This window comes from Miniopterus natalensis, chromosome 2 (genome assembly GCF_054644295.1).
Source record: "Miniopterus natalensis isolate mMinNat1 chromosome 2, mMinNat1.hap1, whole genome shotgun sequence".
NCBI lineage: Eukaryota > Metazoa > Chordata > Mammalia > Chiroptera > Miniopteridae > Miniopterus > Miniopterus natalensis.
In genome coordinates, this window is record NC_142082.1 from 137,188,865 (window position 1) to 137,210,774 (window position 21,910).

The window sequence follows — 21,910 nt, forward strand, 5'->3', positions numbered from 1 at the left end:
ACTTCTAACTTAGGACCAACCAGAAAAAGCCAATAGGCACCCCCAACCAAATCACATAGGATGCCCCACTCCTAGTTAGCCCACCTACAGCTTCCCCATGCAAACGGCTTTGAATCAAGGTACACCTGAAACCTTCTTTTTCCTCCATAAAGTTCTCCCGCTTCTCTGCGTGCCTTTGAGTCTCTGCCAAAAAGCAAGGGACGGTGGCTGACTCCCTAGCCATATAGCAAGCTCTGAATAAACAGCCTTTGCTTTTCGCATTTGGTTGCGAAATATTTCCACCCGTTGTACGTAGTAATTCAATGAGGAACTAATTTCCAAACCCTCTTAAAAAGATATTGGTTTACACTGTTTAAATGTGTTATTTTCTACAATATTCATAAACTACCGAACATCTTTCTTACTTCCTTTTTATCATCTAAGTCAATGTGCCTGACTTACCTTTCCGCAGGCTATCTTCCTGGAATGGGCGCGGCCTTTTTCTGCCCACCTGAGTAGAGGACTCTCTGTCCGAGCGGGTGGGCGGAGACAGCGGGAGCGCCTCCCACTCCCAAGCAAACCCCTCCCCCAAGGTGGCAACTACAATTCCCAGCGACCCCTGCAGCCGGCGGGCTGCGGCCACGATGCGCCTGCGCAATGGCTGAGGCTCCTGTGCGGTTCCCGCCAATTCTTGCGGAAGCCTACTGGGGCAATCCCGCCGTTTGACCCAGCCGAGCATCCCGGGCTCCATGGAGGCGTTTAACCCAGCCGAGCTTCCCGAGCTGCTTAAGCTTTATTACCGGAGGCTCTTTCCCTACGCCCAGTACTATCGCTGGCTCAACTATGGCGGAGGTGATGGCGGCGAGCGGCGGGCGGTGGGGAGCGGGGAGCGGCTAGGTCGGGAGGAGAATGTGAAGGGGCTCCGGGAGGGAACTTTTGCATGACCATTTTAAGTGACTCTTGCGCTCCAGTGTTGGGCCCGGCGCCTCCACGCATTATCTCGAGCCCTCCCCACCACCACCTCTGAAATGTAAATGGGCAGAGAGAGGATTTAAAGGCCAGCCTGCGGACACACAATAAAAGGCAGACCCCCTGCTCCTGCCACTAAGTGGCCCACGCACAGTCGGTGCCCGGCTTACCTGCCGCGGTGCCTGAGCCAAGGGCTTCTTGGGTTGTATAGTATGAAGCTGCGGAGGCATGATCTACATCAGGGACAGAGGGGCATCTCCCCAAGAGGAGAGGTACTTAGCTTGGTCGCAGCTGAATTTACCCACTGACGAGAGAGAAGTAGCGTTATAGATTTAAAATACTTAAGCATCCTTTTTCTCATTTTTACTTTTCCCTATGAGATGCTGTGTGGTAATAATCCCCTTCAAATTAGGAGTTAGGTCTTGTTTTTTTCTTTTTTACATGGGCACAAAGGGTTTATTAAAAATACCTTCTAATTGGTTAATGTTATAAGTCCCTGAGTTGAATAAAGTACTAAATTAACTTTAAAATGTACATTTATTTACAGTGATAAAGAATTACTTTCAACACCGTGAATTTTCATTCACACTGAAAGATGATATCTATATTCGCTACCAATCCTTCAACAACCAGAGTGATCTGGAAAAGGAGATGCAGAAAATGAATCCGTACAAAATTGATATAGGCGCGGTCTATTCCCACAGAGTAAGGAATTCGGTTTTTTATGTATTTCGTTGGTTTGTTTTTTACACCAAGAACCCCTAGCATTCTGAGATAATGTTTTTATAGTTTATTCTAGTTGAAGAGCAACACTTTATTTAACTGTTTTGGCAAGTTGATTGCAATGTTTTTTTTGTTCTTTGATAGTCTGCCATTACTGACTAGAAATCATTTGTGAGTGAATTGTTTATATTCTCACTAGAACAAAAAATTGAGTATCTGGCTGAAAGACAAAATGAGGAAATCAGCCTAGTTTAAGGAAGGGAATTAAAAGAGAATTGCATTATCTCCCAGCAATGCAATTGCTGGTCTTCATTCCTCTCACACTCCTACATGCGTTCTATTAGGAAACCTCTACCATAATAATATCTAAAATTCAACTAGTGCTACCAGTGCTACTACCATCATCATCATTTTTCATCCAAATGACTGTGAAAACTTCCTAACAATTTACTCCTGTAGACTCTAGAGTCTAGTCTCAATATAGCATTGAGAATGATCCTTTTAAAACAAGTCAGGCCCTAGTCTGTTTGGCTCAGTGGTTAGAGCATTGGTCTGCGGGCTGAAGGGTCCCAGGTTCAAGTCCGACCAAGGGCACGTACCTTGGTTGCGGGCTCGATCCCCAGCCCCAGTTGGGGCGCATTCGTGAGGCAACCTATCTGTGTGTCTCACATCGATATTTCTCTCTCTCTCTCTCCTCCTCCCTCTATCCCTTCCACTCTCTGAAAAGCAATGGAAAAAATATCCTCAGGTGAGGATTAAAAAAAAAACACAGAGACAAGTCAGATCCTGTGATTTCTCTGTTCAAAACCATTCTCTAGGGGCTACCCATTTCACTCAGAGTAAAAGCCCCTCTCTCGCCCTTACCCCACCCCTGCCACACTACCCTTACTCAAGCAGTTTCACTGCCTAGAACCCATTTCCCCAGATATTTTGGATCATTTCCTCACTTCCTTCAATCCTTACTCAGTAAGGCCTACGGCAACCTGCCATCTCTCCTATCCCCCTGCTACTGCTATATTCTAGTACCTGGAATAATGCCTGGTAGAGAAAGTACACCATACATATTCGTTCAGTAAATGAACATACGAAAATTGCCCTTCTCCTTAAAAATGCACACATTTGGGGCAGGAGGGGGAATACACACATGGGATAGTAGGTTTTGTATGGAGCTTTTTCTTATATTGTATAATTTGTTTTTCATATCAATTCTCGCTGTTCTTTTTACAAACTAGAAAACAGCCTGGAGAACTTAAATAATTTATCCCTAGGTCACACAGTTTCTAAATGATAGAGCTGGGATCTGAACCCAGGCTTTCTGACTTTAAATCCCAGGGGAAGGAGAGACAGAGAGCTAACGGGGTAAGAAAAGGCAGGCAGGAAAAATGCTTGGTGCAGTATACTCCTCTTTAGAGGTGGAGATTAATGTTTTTAATTTTTTTTTTTTTTAATATATCTTTATTGATTTCAAAGAGAGGAAAGGAGAGGGAGAGAGAGAGATAGAAACATCAATGATGAGAGAGTCATTGATCGAGCCCGCAACCGGGGCATGTGCCCTGACCGGGAATCGAACCCCGATCGCCTGGATCCTAGGTCGATGTTCAACCACTGAGCCATGCCTGGCCGGGCATGTTTTTAATTTTTTTAAAATATTTTTTTATTAATTTCAGAAAGAGGAGGGGAAAAGGAGAGAGAGATAGAAACATCAATGATAAGAAAGAATCATTGATTGGCTGCTTCCTGCACACTTCCTACTGGGGATCAAGCCTGAAACCCTGGCATGTGCCCTGATTGGGGATTGAACTGTGACCTCCAGGTTCATGGGTTGATGCTCATCCACTATGCCACACCAGCCGGACAAATGTCTTTTTAGAAGAGTCAGGGTAGCACTACTCCTTGTCCCTAACATGGAAGTGGGGAAATACCTCATTTTTCTATTGTGTCTTGAACTGGTCTTCCAATTCTGGTTCTTTTTTCTCCTATTTTCTATTTCTGTCTGGGAAATTTCCTCAGAGGTTTTCATTTCCACTATTATATTTTCATTTCCAGGAACTTTTTTAGAGCATCCTGTGCTTTTTTCATTAATATGTCTTATCTCTCTGAGGATATCAATGATAGTTTTTTAAGTTTTCTTCTGTTGCACAATCCATTTTCTCTAGGTTGCTTTTTTTTCTGTCCCTCCCCCCTTCATTAGAGTATTTCCTCATCTGTTTGTTAATTTCTTGCCTGTGGCTTATATTTAAGAATAGAGTACTAAAAGCTGATTAGAAGCTCTGTACAAAAAATTGAGGTTTCTTTACTACAGGGTGGATGGGCTGGGCCATTTTATTGGGAGGAAGCTCTGATGTCAGTTTTTCTAGATCTTTGCTAGAATAAAACATCAATTGGTTGCCTCCCACACACGCTCCGACCAGGGCCAGAAATCAAACCTGCAACCGAGGTATGTGCCCTTGACCAGGAATCAAACCTGAGAGTACAGAGATCTTTGTTTTGATCACCGATCTGTTCCTAGGGCCTATACTAGTGCTTGACACACCTGTTCACATTCTTCAGTGAGGAATCATCTTGTCCCCTACCTGGGGTGGCAGTGGAAAGGTATAGAAGTGAGGGGAGATGATGAAAGGAGACTTGACTTGAGGTGGTGAACGTACAATACAGTATACAGATGATGTATTATAGAATTGTACACCTGAAACCTATATAATTTGTTAACCAATGTCACCCCAATAAATTCAATGTTTTTAAATCTCAAGAAAAAATATTCTTTTCAAAAATTTTAGTCTTTTAAAAAGTTACTAAAGATTATAATACATATACATTATATGCACAAAGATATACATACTTTATCCCCACAAAAACAAGTCATACTATGCATATAATTGTAAAAAGAAATAAGTGAGGGGAGAGAGCTGGATCTTCATATTCTACATGTAATTGTCTAGTTAATCCCCTAAATATCAGTATAATTCAACTGTGCCTATTGCCCCCCGCCCCCCGAGGCCAGAGACCCTCTGTTTTATGATCTCCAGATAATAATTTAGGTGTCTTTGCCAGGGAAATGGAAGCTAGTCACCTAGCTCTGCAGAGGAAGGGTAGGAATCTGGGAAACCAACTGCTTCACAAATAGATTTTTAACCAATCCTTCTATTTTTAATCTCAGATTAACCACCACACACACACTCATTTCAGGGATACCCTTTGTCACCCATATGTCTCCAGCAGCAAATAAAGTTTCTTAAGAATACCTTGCAATAGGGCATTAATTAACTACATGTACTTTTCCTTATCAGAAATCTAAAAAAGCTTTGTATGTTTTCTATTGATCAACAAATATTTATTATACAGTGTTATATGTCAGTTATATTTCAGTAGAACTAGAGGAAAAAATTGATAATGTGTATTTACCAAACCCTGTTTTAAGTAGATGAAAGCTACACTGTCATCAGTTCTGGATGTATAGGATCTGAATTAATGAACTGACATCAACTTGACATTATATGGTTTCTTCACTGTTCTTTGGCCACATTTTCTGTGTGGGTAGAAAATAAGCATATTTGGCAGCATGGCAGCTCTTATAGAAACTGATTGATATTTTGTACTTGTAGCCCAATCAACATAATACAGTGAAGCTGGGAGCTTTCCAGGCTCAAGAAAAAGAACTGGTGTTTGACATTGACATGACAGACTATGATGATGTGAGGAGATGTTGTAGGTAAGCACCGTGTGCCTTATTGGTAGAGTGGGTGATATCATTGACAGTTGAGTAATGATGACTCTACTTCAGTTCTGCAGACATATGTTCTAAGTGCTGGACTCTCATGACAATGGCCATACGCATCATCGACCGAGCATTGAAGGGCAAGTATTGGCAGTGTCTGAGTGGGGTTAAATTCAAAAATCTGTTTTCCTCTGAATATTAGTCTATCTACACCATATTATAATCAAATCTCATAAATTTCTAACATGTTTCCTTAAAACATATAATAGGAAAATAAAAGATTACAATAAAGTTATAGTTGAAACTCTAATAAAGCTATGATCAAACCAGGAGTTTTTTCCCAGTTCAGTCATCTGTTGAGCAACTCTTTGTGCTAGGTACTGTCCTAGATGAAGGAAATATGAAAGAGAACAATTCTTACCTCAAGTAGGTTATGCAGGCTGAGAAGGAGACAAATAAGAATATTACGGATTACATTTGTGTTAAGTAGTATGCACAGGGTGCTGTGGGAATATAGAACAGCAAGAGTGCATACAGGAATGGGAAGAGATTAGATCAGAAAAGGCTTCCCAAAAGAGGGGATGATAAGAATGATAATAAAATAGTTGATCTTATATAGGGGCTTATTATGCGCCAGGTACTATTTTAAGCACTTTAAATCCATTAACACCTTTAATATCCCTAGACTGGGGCAGCAGGAGGAAAGTCTTGGCAGAGAGACCAGGATAGATAAAGTCATGAAGGCAAGAGCATGAGTGGGGGGCGGGGGGCAGCACGGGAAACGGGTACTTGTGGATAAGAGGTAAAATATGAAGCTAAGGAAGTAAGCAAGAATCAGGAATTTATAGACTTGTTTTAAAACCTATTATGTCTCCCCTCCTCAGAGGACTTTGGATTTAAGCATCGCCTCTGGGTATATTCTGGAAGAAGAGGTGTTCATTGTTGGGTCTGTGATGAGTCAGTTAGAAAATTGTCCTCTGCAGTACGGTCTGGGATAGTTGAGTATTTGAGTCTTGTAAAGGTAAGATCTTCTTAATGATAATTTACATTTTATTTTTTTGCTGGATGTTACCAAGCTTGGTATGTTTAGTAACAAAATTAAACTATCTTTTATTGCATCCACTTTCCAGAGTAGGTGATCTTACCATTTAATTGATTAAAGTCATAGTAGATATATATATTTATTGTTAATCCTCACCTGAGGATATCCTTCCATTGATTTTTTTTTTTTTGTAGAGAAAATGGAAAGAAAGGGAGGGGGGGGAGAGAAACATCAATGTGAGGGAGACACATTGACTGGCCTTCTCCAACATGTGTCTCATCTGGGGCTGGGGGTTGAGCCTGCAACCAAGGCCCATGTCCCCAACTGGAATCGAACCTCCAGTCGATGGGCCTACACTCTAACCACTGAGCAAAACCGGCTAGGGCCATAGCTGTATTTTTTAAAGATATTTCATATTTTGTTGTAAGTATCCTTTTTATGTGGCAAAATGAAGATTAATGGTTTACCTCTCCGGTTCAATTAAGTAAACTGGTTCAATTAAGCCAAAAAGTTGCAGGTATTGAGACTATATAAAGTAGCATGTAAGCTATACTTTGACAGAATTTAATCACTATCTTTAGAACACATTATAGAACTATTTTAATTATTTCATTTATTTTATATAGTATACATAAAGGTTTTTTTTGATGATTTATTTTTCAGGGTGGTCAAGACGTTAAAAAGAAAGTTCACCTAAGTGAAAAAATTCACCCTTTTGTCAGGTCTGTTGGAAAAGACTCCATGCGGTTTAAGTTGTGTCTGCTTCACCTGCACATGCTTGTAGAATTACATTGTGTTGTGAACAAGGGAGCATCCCCAAACGGAGTCACTCACACATGTTTGTCTTTCCATGATGCCAGGTTTATTAGAGGAGACCTCCCCAATAAGCCAGTAGAGTCCCATGCAGGTACACAGAGAGGGGAAGCTTACTTGACAGAAGCGAGCAGAGTGAGAGTTCAGCAGGGAAGTCCCAGTCACTGGCAGCATCCGCAGGTGAAGAGGCAGCTGTCGGTCTCAAACCAGGCAGCTACAGTGGCAGCATGCGTCTGAGGGAGCAGAAGTCCGGCAGGGCTCTGAGTGTGACCATGGTACAGCCGAGTTCCAGCGTTGGGTGGTTGGAGCTCTGAGTTCTTACAACTCACCAGCTGTGGAGGTCCCACTAAAATCAGTGTCCATATGGAGTCCTTATCCAAGTGTCCAGACTGGTGGTTTGGGGCATTCCAGGCCCCTCATAACAGCATTCCCATTACCTCAGTCTTGACAACGCTTGACATAACTGTCATGGCTGACAATGACTCCATATTGGATTGTCAAAGGTATCCAAAAAGTCGGCTCTGTTCTTGCTCTATACACCTTGTTGTCAATTTTCTCTGCTAGGGTAGCACTTTACAATAATAATAGCTAGAATTAATTAATTCAGTGTCTCTTGTATGCTACAGTATTCATGATAGTGCTTCACAAATGTTCTCATTGATCTTCCCAACAACCCCATAAGAGATATGGTGGTGTCTCCACATACAGATGAACAAAGTAAGACTTGCAGGGATTGTATAATTTACTTGGCATCACACAAGTAATTGTTAAATTTATTTATTTTTATTTTGTTATTTTTTAAAAATACATCTTTATTGACTTCAGAGAGAGGAAAGGAGAGGGAGAGAGAGATAGAAACATCAATGATGAGAGAGTCATTGATCAGCTGCCTCCTGCACACCCCTGACTGGGGATTGAGCCCGCAACCCAGGCATGTGCCCTGACCAGTAATTGAACCCCAATCGCCTGGATTGTAGGTGGACGCTCAACTGCTGAGCCACGCCCGGCCAGGCAGTAATTGTTAAATTTAGAATTCATGTCCTGGTCTGCCTGATACCAAAACCCATACTTTTTCCATTGAATTCGCTACTTCTCTAGGACAGTGGAGAACATTGCATTAGGAGTAAGGTCCGCATTCTACCACTTCGTATGACCTTGATAAAATATTACAGCTTCCATTTCTTTATAATGGAGAGAACAATATCTGCTACATCTGTCTCAGAGTTGTGGCAAAGATTAAATGAAACATATGTGAAGTCTATTTGCAAATTGCTAAGCACTATATAATTGCTGAGATGTTAAAGCAAGCAATTCAGAGTAGAAACTATAGGCTGTATCCCACACTCTACTACTGATATATTATTATGCTGTCCTGAATTGGTTGCTTTCTACCCTTGTTATATGCAAGGGTCGACAAACATAGGTTTATAGTTGTTCATATGTAAAAATATATACTACAAGAATAAACTCTTTCTTGTACTTATAATTGTAAATCTACGTTTGCCCACCCTAGTATTTATGATGTTATTAAACTTCTAAGTTGTGGAGTTTCAGAAGTAAACATTTCTTGACTGTCTCTTCTAAACCAGGCACTATGCTAGGTTCTTTCCCCTTAGACTTAACTCTCATAACTCTGAGAAGGGATGTTATTCCATTTTACCTAGTTAATTTCTAGAAATGCAGTCAAAATAGCACTAGCTTCCTAAATGGCAACAAAAGCTATGTAGGGTATGTGTTGCTAATAATATTGGGACTTTGTTATTGTTATTCCTACAGAAAATCTATAAACATAATAAATAAATACTTTGAAGAATATGCCTTGGTTGATCAAGATATTCTTGGAAGTAAAGAAAGCTGCGATAAGATTTTAGCTCTTGTTCCTGAAAATATCCTTTCCCAAGACCATTTCTATGTGAGCTACTTGTGTTGATATTATACATGTATTCTGCCTGCAGATTCTCATATACTTATTCTTTTTTTTTAATATTTTCTAATTTTTTTCTCATATACTTATAAGTTTAATCTTTCTTATACAAAACATCTGTATTTCTACATTTTTGTATCTCTACTCTAGAATACAATAAGACGAGACCATTTCATAAACAAATTTCTTCTTTATGGAAGATGATAGTCCTAGAATTAATGGCTATTTAAAGAATGCTGAATCATTTAGTCAAAATATGTACAGACCAGGGCAAGATTTTACATTAAACTGTAGATATTTTGGCATTCTTTCATATCATCACTATATATTTTTTTAAAATATGTTTTATTTCAGAGAGAGGAAGGGAGAGAGAGAAAAAGACGTCAATGATGAGAGTGATTGACCAGCTGTCCCCTATATGCCCCCCACTGGGAATCGAGCCTGAAACCCAGGCATGTGCCCTGACCAGGAATTGAACCCCAGGCTCCTGGTTCATGGGTCGATGCTCAACCACTGAGCCACACTGGCCGAGCTCACCATTATATTTTTATAGGGTTATTTTTTAGTGTTTAATATTTGCATTTTAGAAAACAGTAATTACTTTCTATATAAACTAGATATTATTGTGGTAATACAGAAAATAAGTTGTTTGTTGATGTGCCCTAAATGAGTATGTTCCTTAATGACCCATCACCAATTCATGATGAGCTTCAACAACTCTTCCAAAAGCATCACGGTTCACTTCAGCGTTGGGAGCTTTTGAAGAAAGTCAAATATCCGGTATATTCCATGGAAATCTGTATTACAAATATAATAATATATAATTCTTAATTCCACTTGTTTTGCCATTTAAGTTAAAGATGATTGAAGATCACTTTTTAACCACTTTGCAAGAAATCCTCCAAAGTTTCTACTGATTCTCATGCTGGACTTGCATCTACTTTTAGAATGACATAAAAAATGACAAATGTGGACCCTGGCTTGAATGGGAGATCATGCTCCAGTACTGTTTTCCACGGCTGGATATCAATGTTAGCAAAGGAATCAGTCATTTGCTAAAGAGCCCTTTTAGTGTTCATCCTAAAACAGGTACTATGAAAAGAAAATAAGGAGAACTAAAAGAAAAATGAAAGTTCTTTTTTGTTTTAGCAAGCATGCCACTAGGTGTGAATACATGTGATGCCTGGCATAATAAAGGCTGAAGACTTGTTCTGTCAGCTAATAACTAAATTAACTTATTTTTTAATTGTTGATTAGTAGCTACTAGATGAGTTTACACTACATAAATAATTTTCAGTTGGGTTTCTGAGGTTCAATGTTAGAATTAGAGTTGGAGAGGAACTTAGAAATTACAGGACAGTAGTTCTTGTACAGATGAGGAAACAGTGGCCCAAGAGATTAAAGTGACTTGTCCCACAGTCTTAAAATAAATTGTGTTGGAGCTAGGAACAGAGTTTTAGTTCCAAAAACTCAAAGTTCTGTGCTTTTTCCACTATGCTGCCTCCCTCAGTAGTTTTTCAGTAGTTTTAACTTTCCTCTTTCACATGTCTCTTAGATAAGATTTGATGGGACTGAAACTGACTTTAAAGTATAAAGTGGCTATATTGGCATGAACTTTACTCCATCCAACCAGGAGACAGAAAAGTATATAGTTGTCCTTTTTGGTGTCAACAACCCAACTCTGCCGCTGGATGTGGGATATTAGGGAAATTACTCTGTGTCCCTTGGTTTTCTCATCCATAAACTGGAGATAAGGATAGTACCTACCTCAGTGGGTTATTGTGACCATCTAAAATGTAAAGCACTTAGAAAATTGTCACACATTCAGTTCTCTAAATTGCCTAGTTTCCCTTAATCTATAATGACTAATCCATACATTTGTGTAGCCCTTTTTCAAACCTGTCAACTATGTATTTAGCTTCTTTTGGTAATAAGCTTAATATTTATTTTAAGCTTAATTCTAAAGCATCACTGGATATCCCCTTATTCTAATATTCAAGGTTTGGGTAAATAATTGTGTTCATTCATAAGTGAATATTTTTATTATATCCTTTTTCCATTAATTAGTTGCAGTCTTTTTACTCTGTCTTTAACATCAACTCCCAATTCCCTGAATTATTTTCCTTGTTATTCACCTGGCAGTCTTTACATTCATTATCTCATTTTTGAGATCTGATGAATTTTAGGTAGTATCCCAGGTGTGGGTACTATAAAAGGGTAGTATAATGTTGTTTATTTGATTTCTTAAATGCTTTTCAAGATGTCCAACATATAGGTGTCTGCTTTAATCTCAGCAGATAAACCAAGGTAATGAAATGAACTGTTTCCATCTATTCCATTCAGTTTTCAAGACTCACTCAATTTGAGATCATTTTGTACTTAAATGTAGGAGGATATTAGGAAGTGGGTAGAAATAAGAGCAACTAGGAATAGCTTAACTGTCTTTCACTCCTATGTTTTGGTGTTTTTTTAAGAAGAATAAAAGGCACAGCAAATATGAAAGTACTTTTAATTTATATTTCTATTGTACTTAACAAATAAGTCTAACCCGTTTCCTAAACCTTAAAATTTTAGCCAAAAATAACTTCTAGGAGACAGCCTATAATGATTTGTATTCCACAATCATCCGTTTATAACTTTTGGTTCTTTCAGGTCGAATATCAGTGCCTATTGATTTACAGAAAGTGGATCAGTTTGATCCGTTTACTGTTCCAACCATAAGGTATGTTCCAGATCATTGATCACTTTTCTGTTTGTGATTGTCCTGAATTTAAAGTAGATTCTATTCTATTCTATTTGATTCGATTCGATCCCTTCCAGAGAAGCAGCTGCACTGAGGCTATATGACAATGCCCAAGTAGAGCAACATTTCCTAGTGAGTTCCACAGAGCACAAGTTTTTCAGCTGCTGTTATGCAAGAAAAAGATTTTTTAGTTAAATGTGCTCTCCGTCTAGGGAGCTCACTGGCACCTTTCCTTCTCCCTTTTCTTCCCCCAGGTGCATTACTGCTAAGCTCTAGGGGCCCTTCTTCTCCCTCTGTAACTTGTTTCCTAAGCCTACGCAGCCCAGCTGGCTCACTTTTACTACCTCTATAACTTCCTAAATAAACTTTCTCTTATAATTTGGAAAAAAAGAATATTTTTCAGTTCAAATAAGTTGGGGAAATCTTGGCTTAAACAGATTAAAAGTTCTTTACTGCCAGATTTTCCAGTTTGGGGCATACCCGTAGACCTTGCCTGACTGTGCTCATGGCCAGGCAGGGGGGACAGTGTATGCAAGAGTAATTTGGAGTTTGTGCCAGCTCTAGCCAGCCTATTCAATGGCTGGATAAATTGCATTACTTCAACATGTTCCTGCCTCTCAACCTGTGGAGTTACTCATGCTGGAGAATGAGTGACATTGAGTCTCTGCTCTTTTAATTCTCAAAAAAAAGATTTCCCAGTCTTTTATATGCTAATATTGCATGGAAAACTCCAAGAAGAGATTATGATGTTTAGAGTATCCCAAATTAGTTGGCCACATAATTGTTTCACAGAAAATATTGAGGGATTCATGTGCTATGATGATACACTGGGTAATATTGACCAAGAATCAACTTTAAAATTCTCTTATTTTATTATTTGTAGCTCCATTTGCCGTGAATTAGATGCCATTTCCACTAATGAAGAGGAAAAAGTGGAGAACAAAGCTGAATCAGATATCAAACATAGAACCAGAGGTAGGTTAATACGTTGAAGTCTCATTTTTATTTTTATTTTTTTTTCCTTTTTAATCCTCACCCAAGGATATTTTTTCCATTGCTTTTCGGGGCCAGGGGGAAAAACACCAATGTGAGAGAGACACATCAATTGGTTGCTTCTCACTCTCGTGCCAACCAGGGCCAGGGATTGAGCCTGCAACCAAGGTATGTGCCCTTGGCCAGGATCGTACCTGGGACCCTTCAGTCCAAGGATCGATGCTCTAACCACTAAGCCAAACCAGCTAGGGCCAAAGTCTCATTTTAACACAAGCTTTTTATATAGACATCCTTCCGTCACTCCAGTAACTCCCCTTAGATTCATCCCAGAATGAATGGATCAATGTTTATCCTGAAACCAACTCAGTAGCAAATAATGTTATAGCTGTGTTTCTCTCCTTCAGCAATTGCCCACCTGGAATGGTGCTGTTAAATCCAGTTTGAGTCATCAGATATTTACTAAGCAATATCTAAATGCTTACAATCTATATTGTAAGATTAGGCTGTCAACTGGTATTGATAATTGTTTGAATCTCACTTTTTTTGACTGCAAAACCAAACTATTTATTTTTTTATATATTTTTTTAAATTTTATTTTTGTTTCAGATATTACAGATGTCCCTTTTTCTCCCCACTGACCCATTCCACCCTTTCCCACCCCCATCCCCAGTCCCTCTCCCCAGCATTGTCCATGTCCTTGGGTTGTACATATATGCAAATAAATTCTTTGGTTACTCTCTCCCCCTCCACCCACCTGCCCTCCTCCATCCCTCTGACATTCGTCAGTCTCATCAATAGTTATTTATTAAGCAACTACTATGTATGCTGTACTTTTGTTCTTTGTTTTGATGTGTTCAGATGAGGGCTATGGTAAATATATGTCTAAACTATGATTGAATTATATATTCAAGAATTTGAAGGGCCTGCGGAATTTATAAATCTTCGTGCTAATGGAAGTCGTATCTTATACCAACACCCAAGAGACCCTCTGTGGTAATAGAGTCCAATAGCACTTTCTATGATGATGGAAATGTTATGCACTGCCCAGTATGGTAGTCACTAGCCATATCAAGTGGCTTTTGAGCACTTGAAATGTAAGAAACTGGATTTCTAATTTCATTTAATTTTAAGTTAAATAGCTACATATGGCTAGTGACTACTGTACTGGACAGTGCAGATCTGTGCTCTCTGTTTGACCTTTTTCAGTCAAATGTTGCTATTATTCTTTCAAAACCCAAGCTTAAATATCACTTTATCTATTCTAGTTCTAACATAATATCTAAACATAGTACATTACACTATTAATGTTTATAGAGTAATTACAAGTATTCTGTTCAAAATATTTGAAAAATCAGAATAAACTGGAAAAAGGGAACTCAAAGAGAAAACAGACATCGAAAAGAACAATGGAAACCTTTAGAAAAAAACAATTAATGTCTTCAGAGAATAAGAAAATAGTGCATCCATGAAGTAAGATCAGAATACTATGAAAAAGAAATTCTCATAAAACAAGAAAGAGCCCTGGCCAGGTAGCTCAGTTGGTTAGAGCATTGTCCCCATGCCAAGGTTGAGGGTTCCGTCCCCAATCAGAGCACATACAAGAATCAAGCAATGAATGTATAAATAAGTGGAACAACAAATTGTTGTTTCTCTGTGTGGTGTCCCTTCCTCTCTCTAAAATCAATAAAATAAAATAAAAATAAAACAAGAAAGAGGTCTTAGAAATCAAAAATCATTAGAATAAAAAGTTCAGTGGAAGGGCTGGAAAAGAACAGTTGATATTTCCCAGAAAGCAGTACAAAAAAGACAAGATGGTGGTGGTGGTGGTTATTGTTGTTTTAAGGGAAAAGGTAAAATTAGAAGACTGTTTCAGGAGGTCTATGATCTGACTATTGGAGTTTCAGAAAAAGAACAAATAAAACAGGGAAGAAATAATTGTCAAAATTACATAGGAAAACATCCCTGTAATGAGTCTTTTATTAAAAGAGCTCAGCATAGTAAGAAAACAGACCTATACCAAAGCACATCATTTGAAATTTCAGAACTCTGAGAATTAAGAAAAGATCTTAAAAGCTTTCAAACCCCATCCTACTTCCCCTCCCTGCCCACCTCCCAAAATGCAGACCTAGAAAGAATGGCCTCAGATTTCTAAACAACAGAAGTGTTCATTTGTTAGAAATGGGTGCTAGAAAAGAGAAAAAAGTGGTTGCTATTCAAGAAGATGGTCAGGGGACTGATACTTTTTCCATTATAAACCTGTTAGTACTCCCTGGCCAGTGTGGCTCAGTTTGTTGGGCATCATCCTTGCACCAAAAAGTTGCTGGTTCAGTTTCCAGTCAGGACACATGCTCAGGGCATGTGGGAGGCAACCCATTGATGTTTCTCTCCCCCCTCTCCCTTCCTCTCTCTCTAAAATCCATAAAAAACATTTAAAAAATAAATAAAATAAAAATCTTAAAAAAAAAGATTCAAAGTCCTATGTAGTTGGTCCCAAACTAAACTGTGTCATTGGTGTAAGTTCATTTATTATAAGAAAATTCATATGTAAAAATTTAGGATAAAGTTATAATGTACTTTCATAATTGCCAGATCAGATATTCATCCATAATACCCACATCAAGATTCTGTTTCCAGTCCCAAGTAAATTAAATAACATTTACCAAAAATATTTTAAAGTATAATTTCTTTTTGTATTCTTTTCAGTGAACTATTGTGAGGATTCTTAATTCCATAAAGGCATAGCATACTACCAAAATCTAAATCTCATCTCGTTCTCAATCACACTTTTCCCCCCTATTGGGTATTAATTATAGATTGTGTAATTAAATGGATGATTGAGATTCTGTATTCAAAATTTTTTACAAACTACTTACATATCAAATGCTTGTACTTAATGCATTGTGTCTACTAACTTCTGATCGTGTCAGGAAGGCATGGCCCTGACTTCACATTTTTAATGTTTTACTGTGTTGGTAAAACTAGTTATTATTGAAGCCACACTTTATAAAGAAAGGAATGTTGGATGGAACTTAACACAAAGCAATAGATTATATTGGTCTAATACTAGAAAGCCTACTAGAATAGATACATACATGTGGTTTAGATGTTCTAGAGCAGCACTGTCTAATACAGTAGCCACCTGTCGCTACTGGCACTTAAAATGTGGCTGATGTAAACTAAGGAACTAATTTTTAAATTTCATTTTAATTAAATTTAAAAACATGGTTGATTTAATTATTGGAAAACTTTTAAGTATATTTGGAAATTTTGGGTATATGAGCATACTTTTTTTAAACTATGTTTTATAATCTAAATATAGAGCAAATACTTCTTTTTTTTTTTAAATATATCTTTATTGATTTCAGAGAGAGGAAAGGAGAGGGAGAGAGATAGAAATATCAATGATGAGAGAGTCATCGATCGGCTGCCTCCTGCATGCGCCTGACTGGGGATCGAGCCCGCAACCTGGGTATGTGCCCTGACCAGGAATCGAACCCCGATCGCCTGGATCCTAAGTCGACGCTCAACCGCTGAGCCATGCCTGGCCGTGCTAGAGCAAATATTTCTGATAACAGTATAGCATCTAAACTGAGATGTAAAAGTACAAAATACTAGATTTCAGAGACTTAGTATGAAAGAGAATATAAGATATTTCCATTTTTATTACGCTTTGAAATAATATTGTAGATACTATTTAATATTGAGGTGAGTTAAAATATATTATTAAAATTAATTTCACTTTTTTTTTAATGTGTCTTTATTCATTTCAGAGAGAGCAAGGGACAGGGAGAGAAGGGGGTGGGGACGGAAACATCAATGATAAGAGAGTCATTATTGGCTGCCTCCTGCACACCCCCTGCTGGGGATTGAGCCCGCAACCTGGGCCTATGCCCTGACCAGGAATCAAACCACTATCTCTTGGATCATAGTCGCTGCTCAATTGCTGAGCCACACTGGCCAGGCTAATTTTACCTTTTTAAAAAATGTGGCTACTAGAGTGTAAAATTACACGTTTCTCATATTTCTGTTGGACAGCATTGTTCTAGAATTCTTATAAGAAACTTAGAAACTTATACTTTCCTGCTATTCTTGCTGCCAAAATGCTAACTATAATGCTTGGTCTTTATAATTTAGATTATAAGAAGACCAGTCTAGGTCCTTATGTAAAAGTTTTTGAACAGTTTCTTGAAAACCTGGATAAATCTCGAAAAGGAGAACTTCTCAAGAAGAGTGGTAAGACTCTATACCTTTCCCTTTTAGCTATTTAGATCTTAGCATAGTAGTTTAAAGCATCCAGCAAGTGAGCAATTTTAGGGCTCTAGTCTTTGCCCTCCCAAAAATGTTATTGATTTACCTCACTAAATTTAGTGTTTTTTGAAAATTAAGGTCCCTTAATTCAGTTCAACACTTATTAAACACTTTCCAAGTGTCAGGTTCTATGAGGGAAATAAAGATGAATTACACAAAGATGAATTACACACCATTCCTCCCTGTTCTGAGTAAGTACTAACTGGTACAAAACAAAGAAGTACAAAATGCTAAGAAAGAAATCTCATCTGACTGAAATAACCTGGGAAGATTTCATACAAGAAGAGGTGGTATTGGAATTCTTTTCAGTAAGCTGCTATATGAAGTCTAATCCCCCAGTGCCAATATACCATGCCTTGAAGTATGAGTAGTATCTCCACAAGCAGAGATTTGATGAGATCGGGATACAGGGGTGTGAAAAGGAGACAGGCTCTTCGTTCTTGAAAGGACTACCAGGAGCAAAGGCATAGAGGCAAAAAAGCATTGGGTCACTCTGGAGACCATCAAGTACTACAGCTAATCTGGAAAAAGATATGTCAGGAAGTAATGAGATGAGTTCTTAAGAAGCAGACTAAGGAAGGGAGTGCCATGATTTGTAGTTTTGTCTAGAAAAATAAATCTATCAACAGTATATCTGGAAAGAGGTAGGGAACAGAAAGAACCCAAGAGGCCAGTGGTCTATTACCATTAGGACAGTAGTATTGGAGATCTCCAAAACAGTAGTCCTTGAGACTCAGTAATGACTTGGAAGTGGAGAGATGAAAAATGGAGGTAAAGGTGCCACAGAAGCCAGGGCAAAGAAAAGTTTCAAGATTATCAAGTGTCAAATGCAGTAGTAACTGATACAATGCTGTTGCATATAGGAACTAGAGGGATGTGCTAAGAGTATAGCACTGTCAAAGGAAACATTCTTTGGATAGGAGAGACCTGAGCATATGTGTAAGACAAAAGGAAAAAAATCAGCAGTGAAGATTATTTAAGAGATTAATGAATACCATAGAAAACGTTGGCAACGTTATAGAAATATAAACTCCTTTTCCACTTCATTTTTTAATAAAATTTGTGATGGCTAAAGAGTAGTGCCTAAAACAATGCTCTACTCATAGTAGATACTCAGATATGTACCTATTGAATGAACAATGATGACCCTGAACTTGGAAACCTTGTTAAAGCTGCCATTCCAACTCACCATATTAAGTCCTTTGTATTCTTGTTCTGTACTGTAAAGTGGGCTTCAGTAAATGTGAAAGCAAATCTTTATGCATGATGTGAACTTAGTGGAAGCATTAAGCAAATCAGAATATGAAAATAAATGGGCTTTGTTTTGTTTTCCTTTACTATCCTTTGATAAAAATCTATTCTATTTTAGATTTACAAAGAGACTTCTGAAGATAACAACTCCCCTTCAACCAATGTGTATAACTTCTACCTTCAACCACGAATCAAATACTTCAAGAGACATTAAATATATATGGCAGAAACATGTATACATTTTAATGCTCAAAGCAAAATTTCCTTTTCTTGAGAAATAATTATGTTTAAAAGAGTCCTAATACCACCAAAGTAGAGTGTCCAGGTTGCTGGAAGGAAGAATAATGGGAGGAATAAGTGGATTGCAGATAAATTTGTAAAAATTTAATATTATACAAAGACAATTCTTAGATTTCTGTCATAAATACTTCTACCAGTTGCAATATATAGAGGTAACTGAGCAGTAATATGCCCAAGACTTTAATCTCAGCTTGCTGGATACAGCGTCCTTACTTCCAGAGTGAATATTCAAGGTGAATGAGGGCTTTGTCCTTAAGTCTTAGACACTTAAGTTAATTATACCTGCAGTGTGTATTCAGTCTCTTCTTTGCTTACTAATATTTTTATAGGTCACCTCACAGCCAATCTTTTAAAAATCATTTTAAACTGAGCATCTAAACCTACCAAAACTTTAATCCAAAAGGTGTGAGTTACTAGATTATTATAATATGGCCTAGTAGAGTATTGTTTACAACTATTGCAATTGTAGCTCCTTCTTAGGTTAGAGAACAATTGGAACAATCAGATTAGTTTACATGGTAAAGCAGCAGCTTAGAAAAAATAACCAACTTAACCAACAAAAAATGTGTTATACTTGTCAAGACACTTGGACCTTCAGTATTTCCAGAATATGTCCAGATATTTAAATTTAATTTTAAAGTTTTCATTTCTTCCGTATTTGATTTTGTGTGATAGATTGTAAAGTATCAGATTTCTTTTTTTCTGGTTTTACAACAAGTCTAAACAAAACAGCCATTCTGGTTTGCATTCTGTCTTCTGAGAAACACTGGGAAGCAAGCTATCAGGCTGTTACTTTCCGTAATTTATGAAAATTTTCCTTACTTTGCATTTCCTTTACCATTGTTTTCTCTATAGCTACACAGCCTTATATAAAACACTATAACGCAGTCAACATACTGAAATGCCTTACATTTCTTTTGCTTCTAATTTTTTAAGAAAAATATTAAAGATTATTGTGTGAAATTCCACATTATTTGAGCTTCTGTGTACTACATATTGTTCAGTCTTCAGGTTTGGGGAAAAGTGGGTCAATTGAAATTCCTGAGTACAAAATTACTAGATTCATTGGTCCACCTTAAGAATTCAGAATGAGAATAGAAGGACTGGTGTTATACTTACAATGAGATCTTTTAAGCTTCCAATGTGTCTAGCATTCAAGTATTTCAGTGCTTTAAAGTTAAAGCCCTTACATCTGTAATATTTTAAATAAAAATAAATATTTTAAATTTAAAAATATATATTAAAAAAAATAAAAAATAAATAAAGTTAAAGCCCTTTGCCCAGCCGGGTGTGGCTCAACAGCTGAGCATAGACCTAGGATCCAGGAGATCGTGGTTCGATTCCAGTCAGGGCACATGCCCAGGTTACAGGCTCAATCCCCAGTCGGGGACAAGCAGGAGGCAGCCGATCAATGATTCTCATCATTTATGTTTCTCTCTCTCTCCCACTCCCTTCCTCTCTCTGAAATCAATGCAGATATATTAAATATATATATATATTAAAGCCCTTGGATAAAAGTTGGTATACTAGCCCATAAAATTTATAGAACATACTGTGCGTATGTTAAAGAGTAAATGTTTGATTCCTGAAGAGAGCATAAAAGTGCTCAAAGACTACTGACTTCCCTATTTGATTTTCCAACTCCTGCACATATATAAGGATTATAGAAATAAAGGGAACAACTGATTTCCATCTCCAAACTTGCCCAATTTATAAGGAAACCCAAAAAAAAAAATGCATCCTTCCTTAGCAACTCATTAACAACAACATTAGAAAAGTCATTGGGCGCCCAGCCAATGTTTTTCAGTGGTTGAGCATTAACCTATGAACCAGGAGGTCGCAGTTCGATTCCAAGTCAGGGCATGCCCAGGTTGCCCATTCAGCCCCCAGTAGGGGGCATGCAGGAGGCTGCCAATCATGGACTCATCGTTGACATTTTTTTTTTTTAAACATAACTTTATTGATTTCAGAGAGAGGAAAGGAGGGGGAGAGAGAGATAGAAACATCAATGAGAGAGTCATTGATCGGCTGCCTAGCCCGCAACCCAGGCATGTGCCCTGACCAGGAATCGAACCCCCATTGCCTGGATCCCAGGTCGATGCTCAACCACTGAGCCATGCCCGGCCGGGTTCATCATTGACATTTCTATTTCTCCCTCTCTCTCTCTGAAATCAATTAAAACATTTTTGAAAAAGTCAGCTTGCTGGGAAAGAAAGAAATGGTCAAAATGTAGGTCGTTTTGTTTGTCTAAAGAGATGATTGGCGATTGCTGGCCTTTTCTTCTGAAGGTAACTGGACTGCTTTGGCAAATCTTCCAGATCACTTATTTACTTAGGTAGAGATTCTATAATTTTAATAGTAACAATAAACACTTTTTAAGTAATGTACATATTTTACCTATTTTAATTTTCCTAACAATCCTATTAAGTAACTACCATTATCGTCAAGTGAGAAAACTGAGGCACAAATTGGTTAATTGCCTAAGGTCACTGTTAGGTAACCAAGCTCAGATTCAAACAAAGTAGTCTGGCTTCAGAGTCCACGTTCTTACTCAGTCACTCCTCTATATATACACACACACACACACGTGTGTGTGTGTGTGTGTGTGTGTGTGTGTGTGTGTTTAGAGAGAGGAAAACATCAATCTGTTGTTCCATTTATTTATGCATTCATTGGTTGCTTCTTGTATGTGCCCTGACTGGGAATCAAACCCACAATCTTAGTTTATCAGGTCCAAGCTCTAACCGAGTTACCCAGCCAGGGCCCAGAGTCCTTCTCCAGGGCCCAGAGTCCTCCTCCTTAATCACTCCACAATATTGTGTCTCCTATCTGAAGAGAATTTCAGAATTTCTCATTCCTCATAAACTACACTATCTCATTTAATCCTAATTCACTAATCCTAATCCTCACTTCATTATGTAAAGGTCTTGGAAGTTTTAAAGTAGCTTTCAGAGCTTTTTAAATGTTCACTGCTTTCCTTAAAAGGCAGCCACAGTTGTCTTAAGCCATACCTCAAATAGCGTTAGCTGGTTCAGGTAATACACTGTATTTATTGAGTTCTTTTGTAGGATTAACAGTATGGGAGCCAGGGCCTTTCATTAACAAAACACTGATTTTACATTCTACCAGGCAGCGCAGTTGGTTAGAGCA

At 38.1% G+C, this 21,910-nt stretch overlaps 1 protein-coding gene and 1 non-coding gene across 3 annotated transcripts; both read left to right on the plus strand.

Annotated features, from left to right (window-relative positions):
- The first annotated feature begins 682 nt into the window (after positions 1–682).
- On the plus strand, positions 683–20,086 carry PRIM1 (DNA primase subunit 1). Of its 2 annotated transcripts, XM_016224524.2 has the most exons (13): positions 683–831; positions 1,496–1,653; positions 5,274–5,380; positions 5,453–5,526; positions 6,271–6,407; positions 7,092–7,150; positions 9,018–9,127; positions 9,860–9,945; positions 10,113–10,254; positions 11,818–11,887; positions 12,792–12,883; positions 17,036–17,134; positions 18,579–20,084. In XM_016224524.2, exons 1-13 carry the CDS (start codon positions 729–731, stop codon positions 18,596–18,598), a joined length of 1,257 nt encoding a protein of 418 aa, XP_016080010.2. In that variant the 5' UTR covers positions 683–728; the 3' UTR covers positions 18,599–20,084. The 2 variants fall into 2 exon arrangements, with proteins under 2 accessions (XP_016080010.2, XP_087670736.1); XM_087814610.1 differs by lacking the exon at positions 9,860–9,945 and having other exon boundaries at positions 9,018–9,153; positions 18,579–20,086.
- LOC148093833 (small nucleolar RNA SNORA58) lies at positions 12,381–12,516 on the plus strand. The gene has a single exon (XR_015714132.1). It is a non-coding gene; the product is annotated as a small nucleolar RNA SNORA58 (small nucleolar RNA).
- Positions 20,087–21,910: the final 1,824 nt, after the last annotated feature.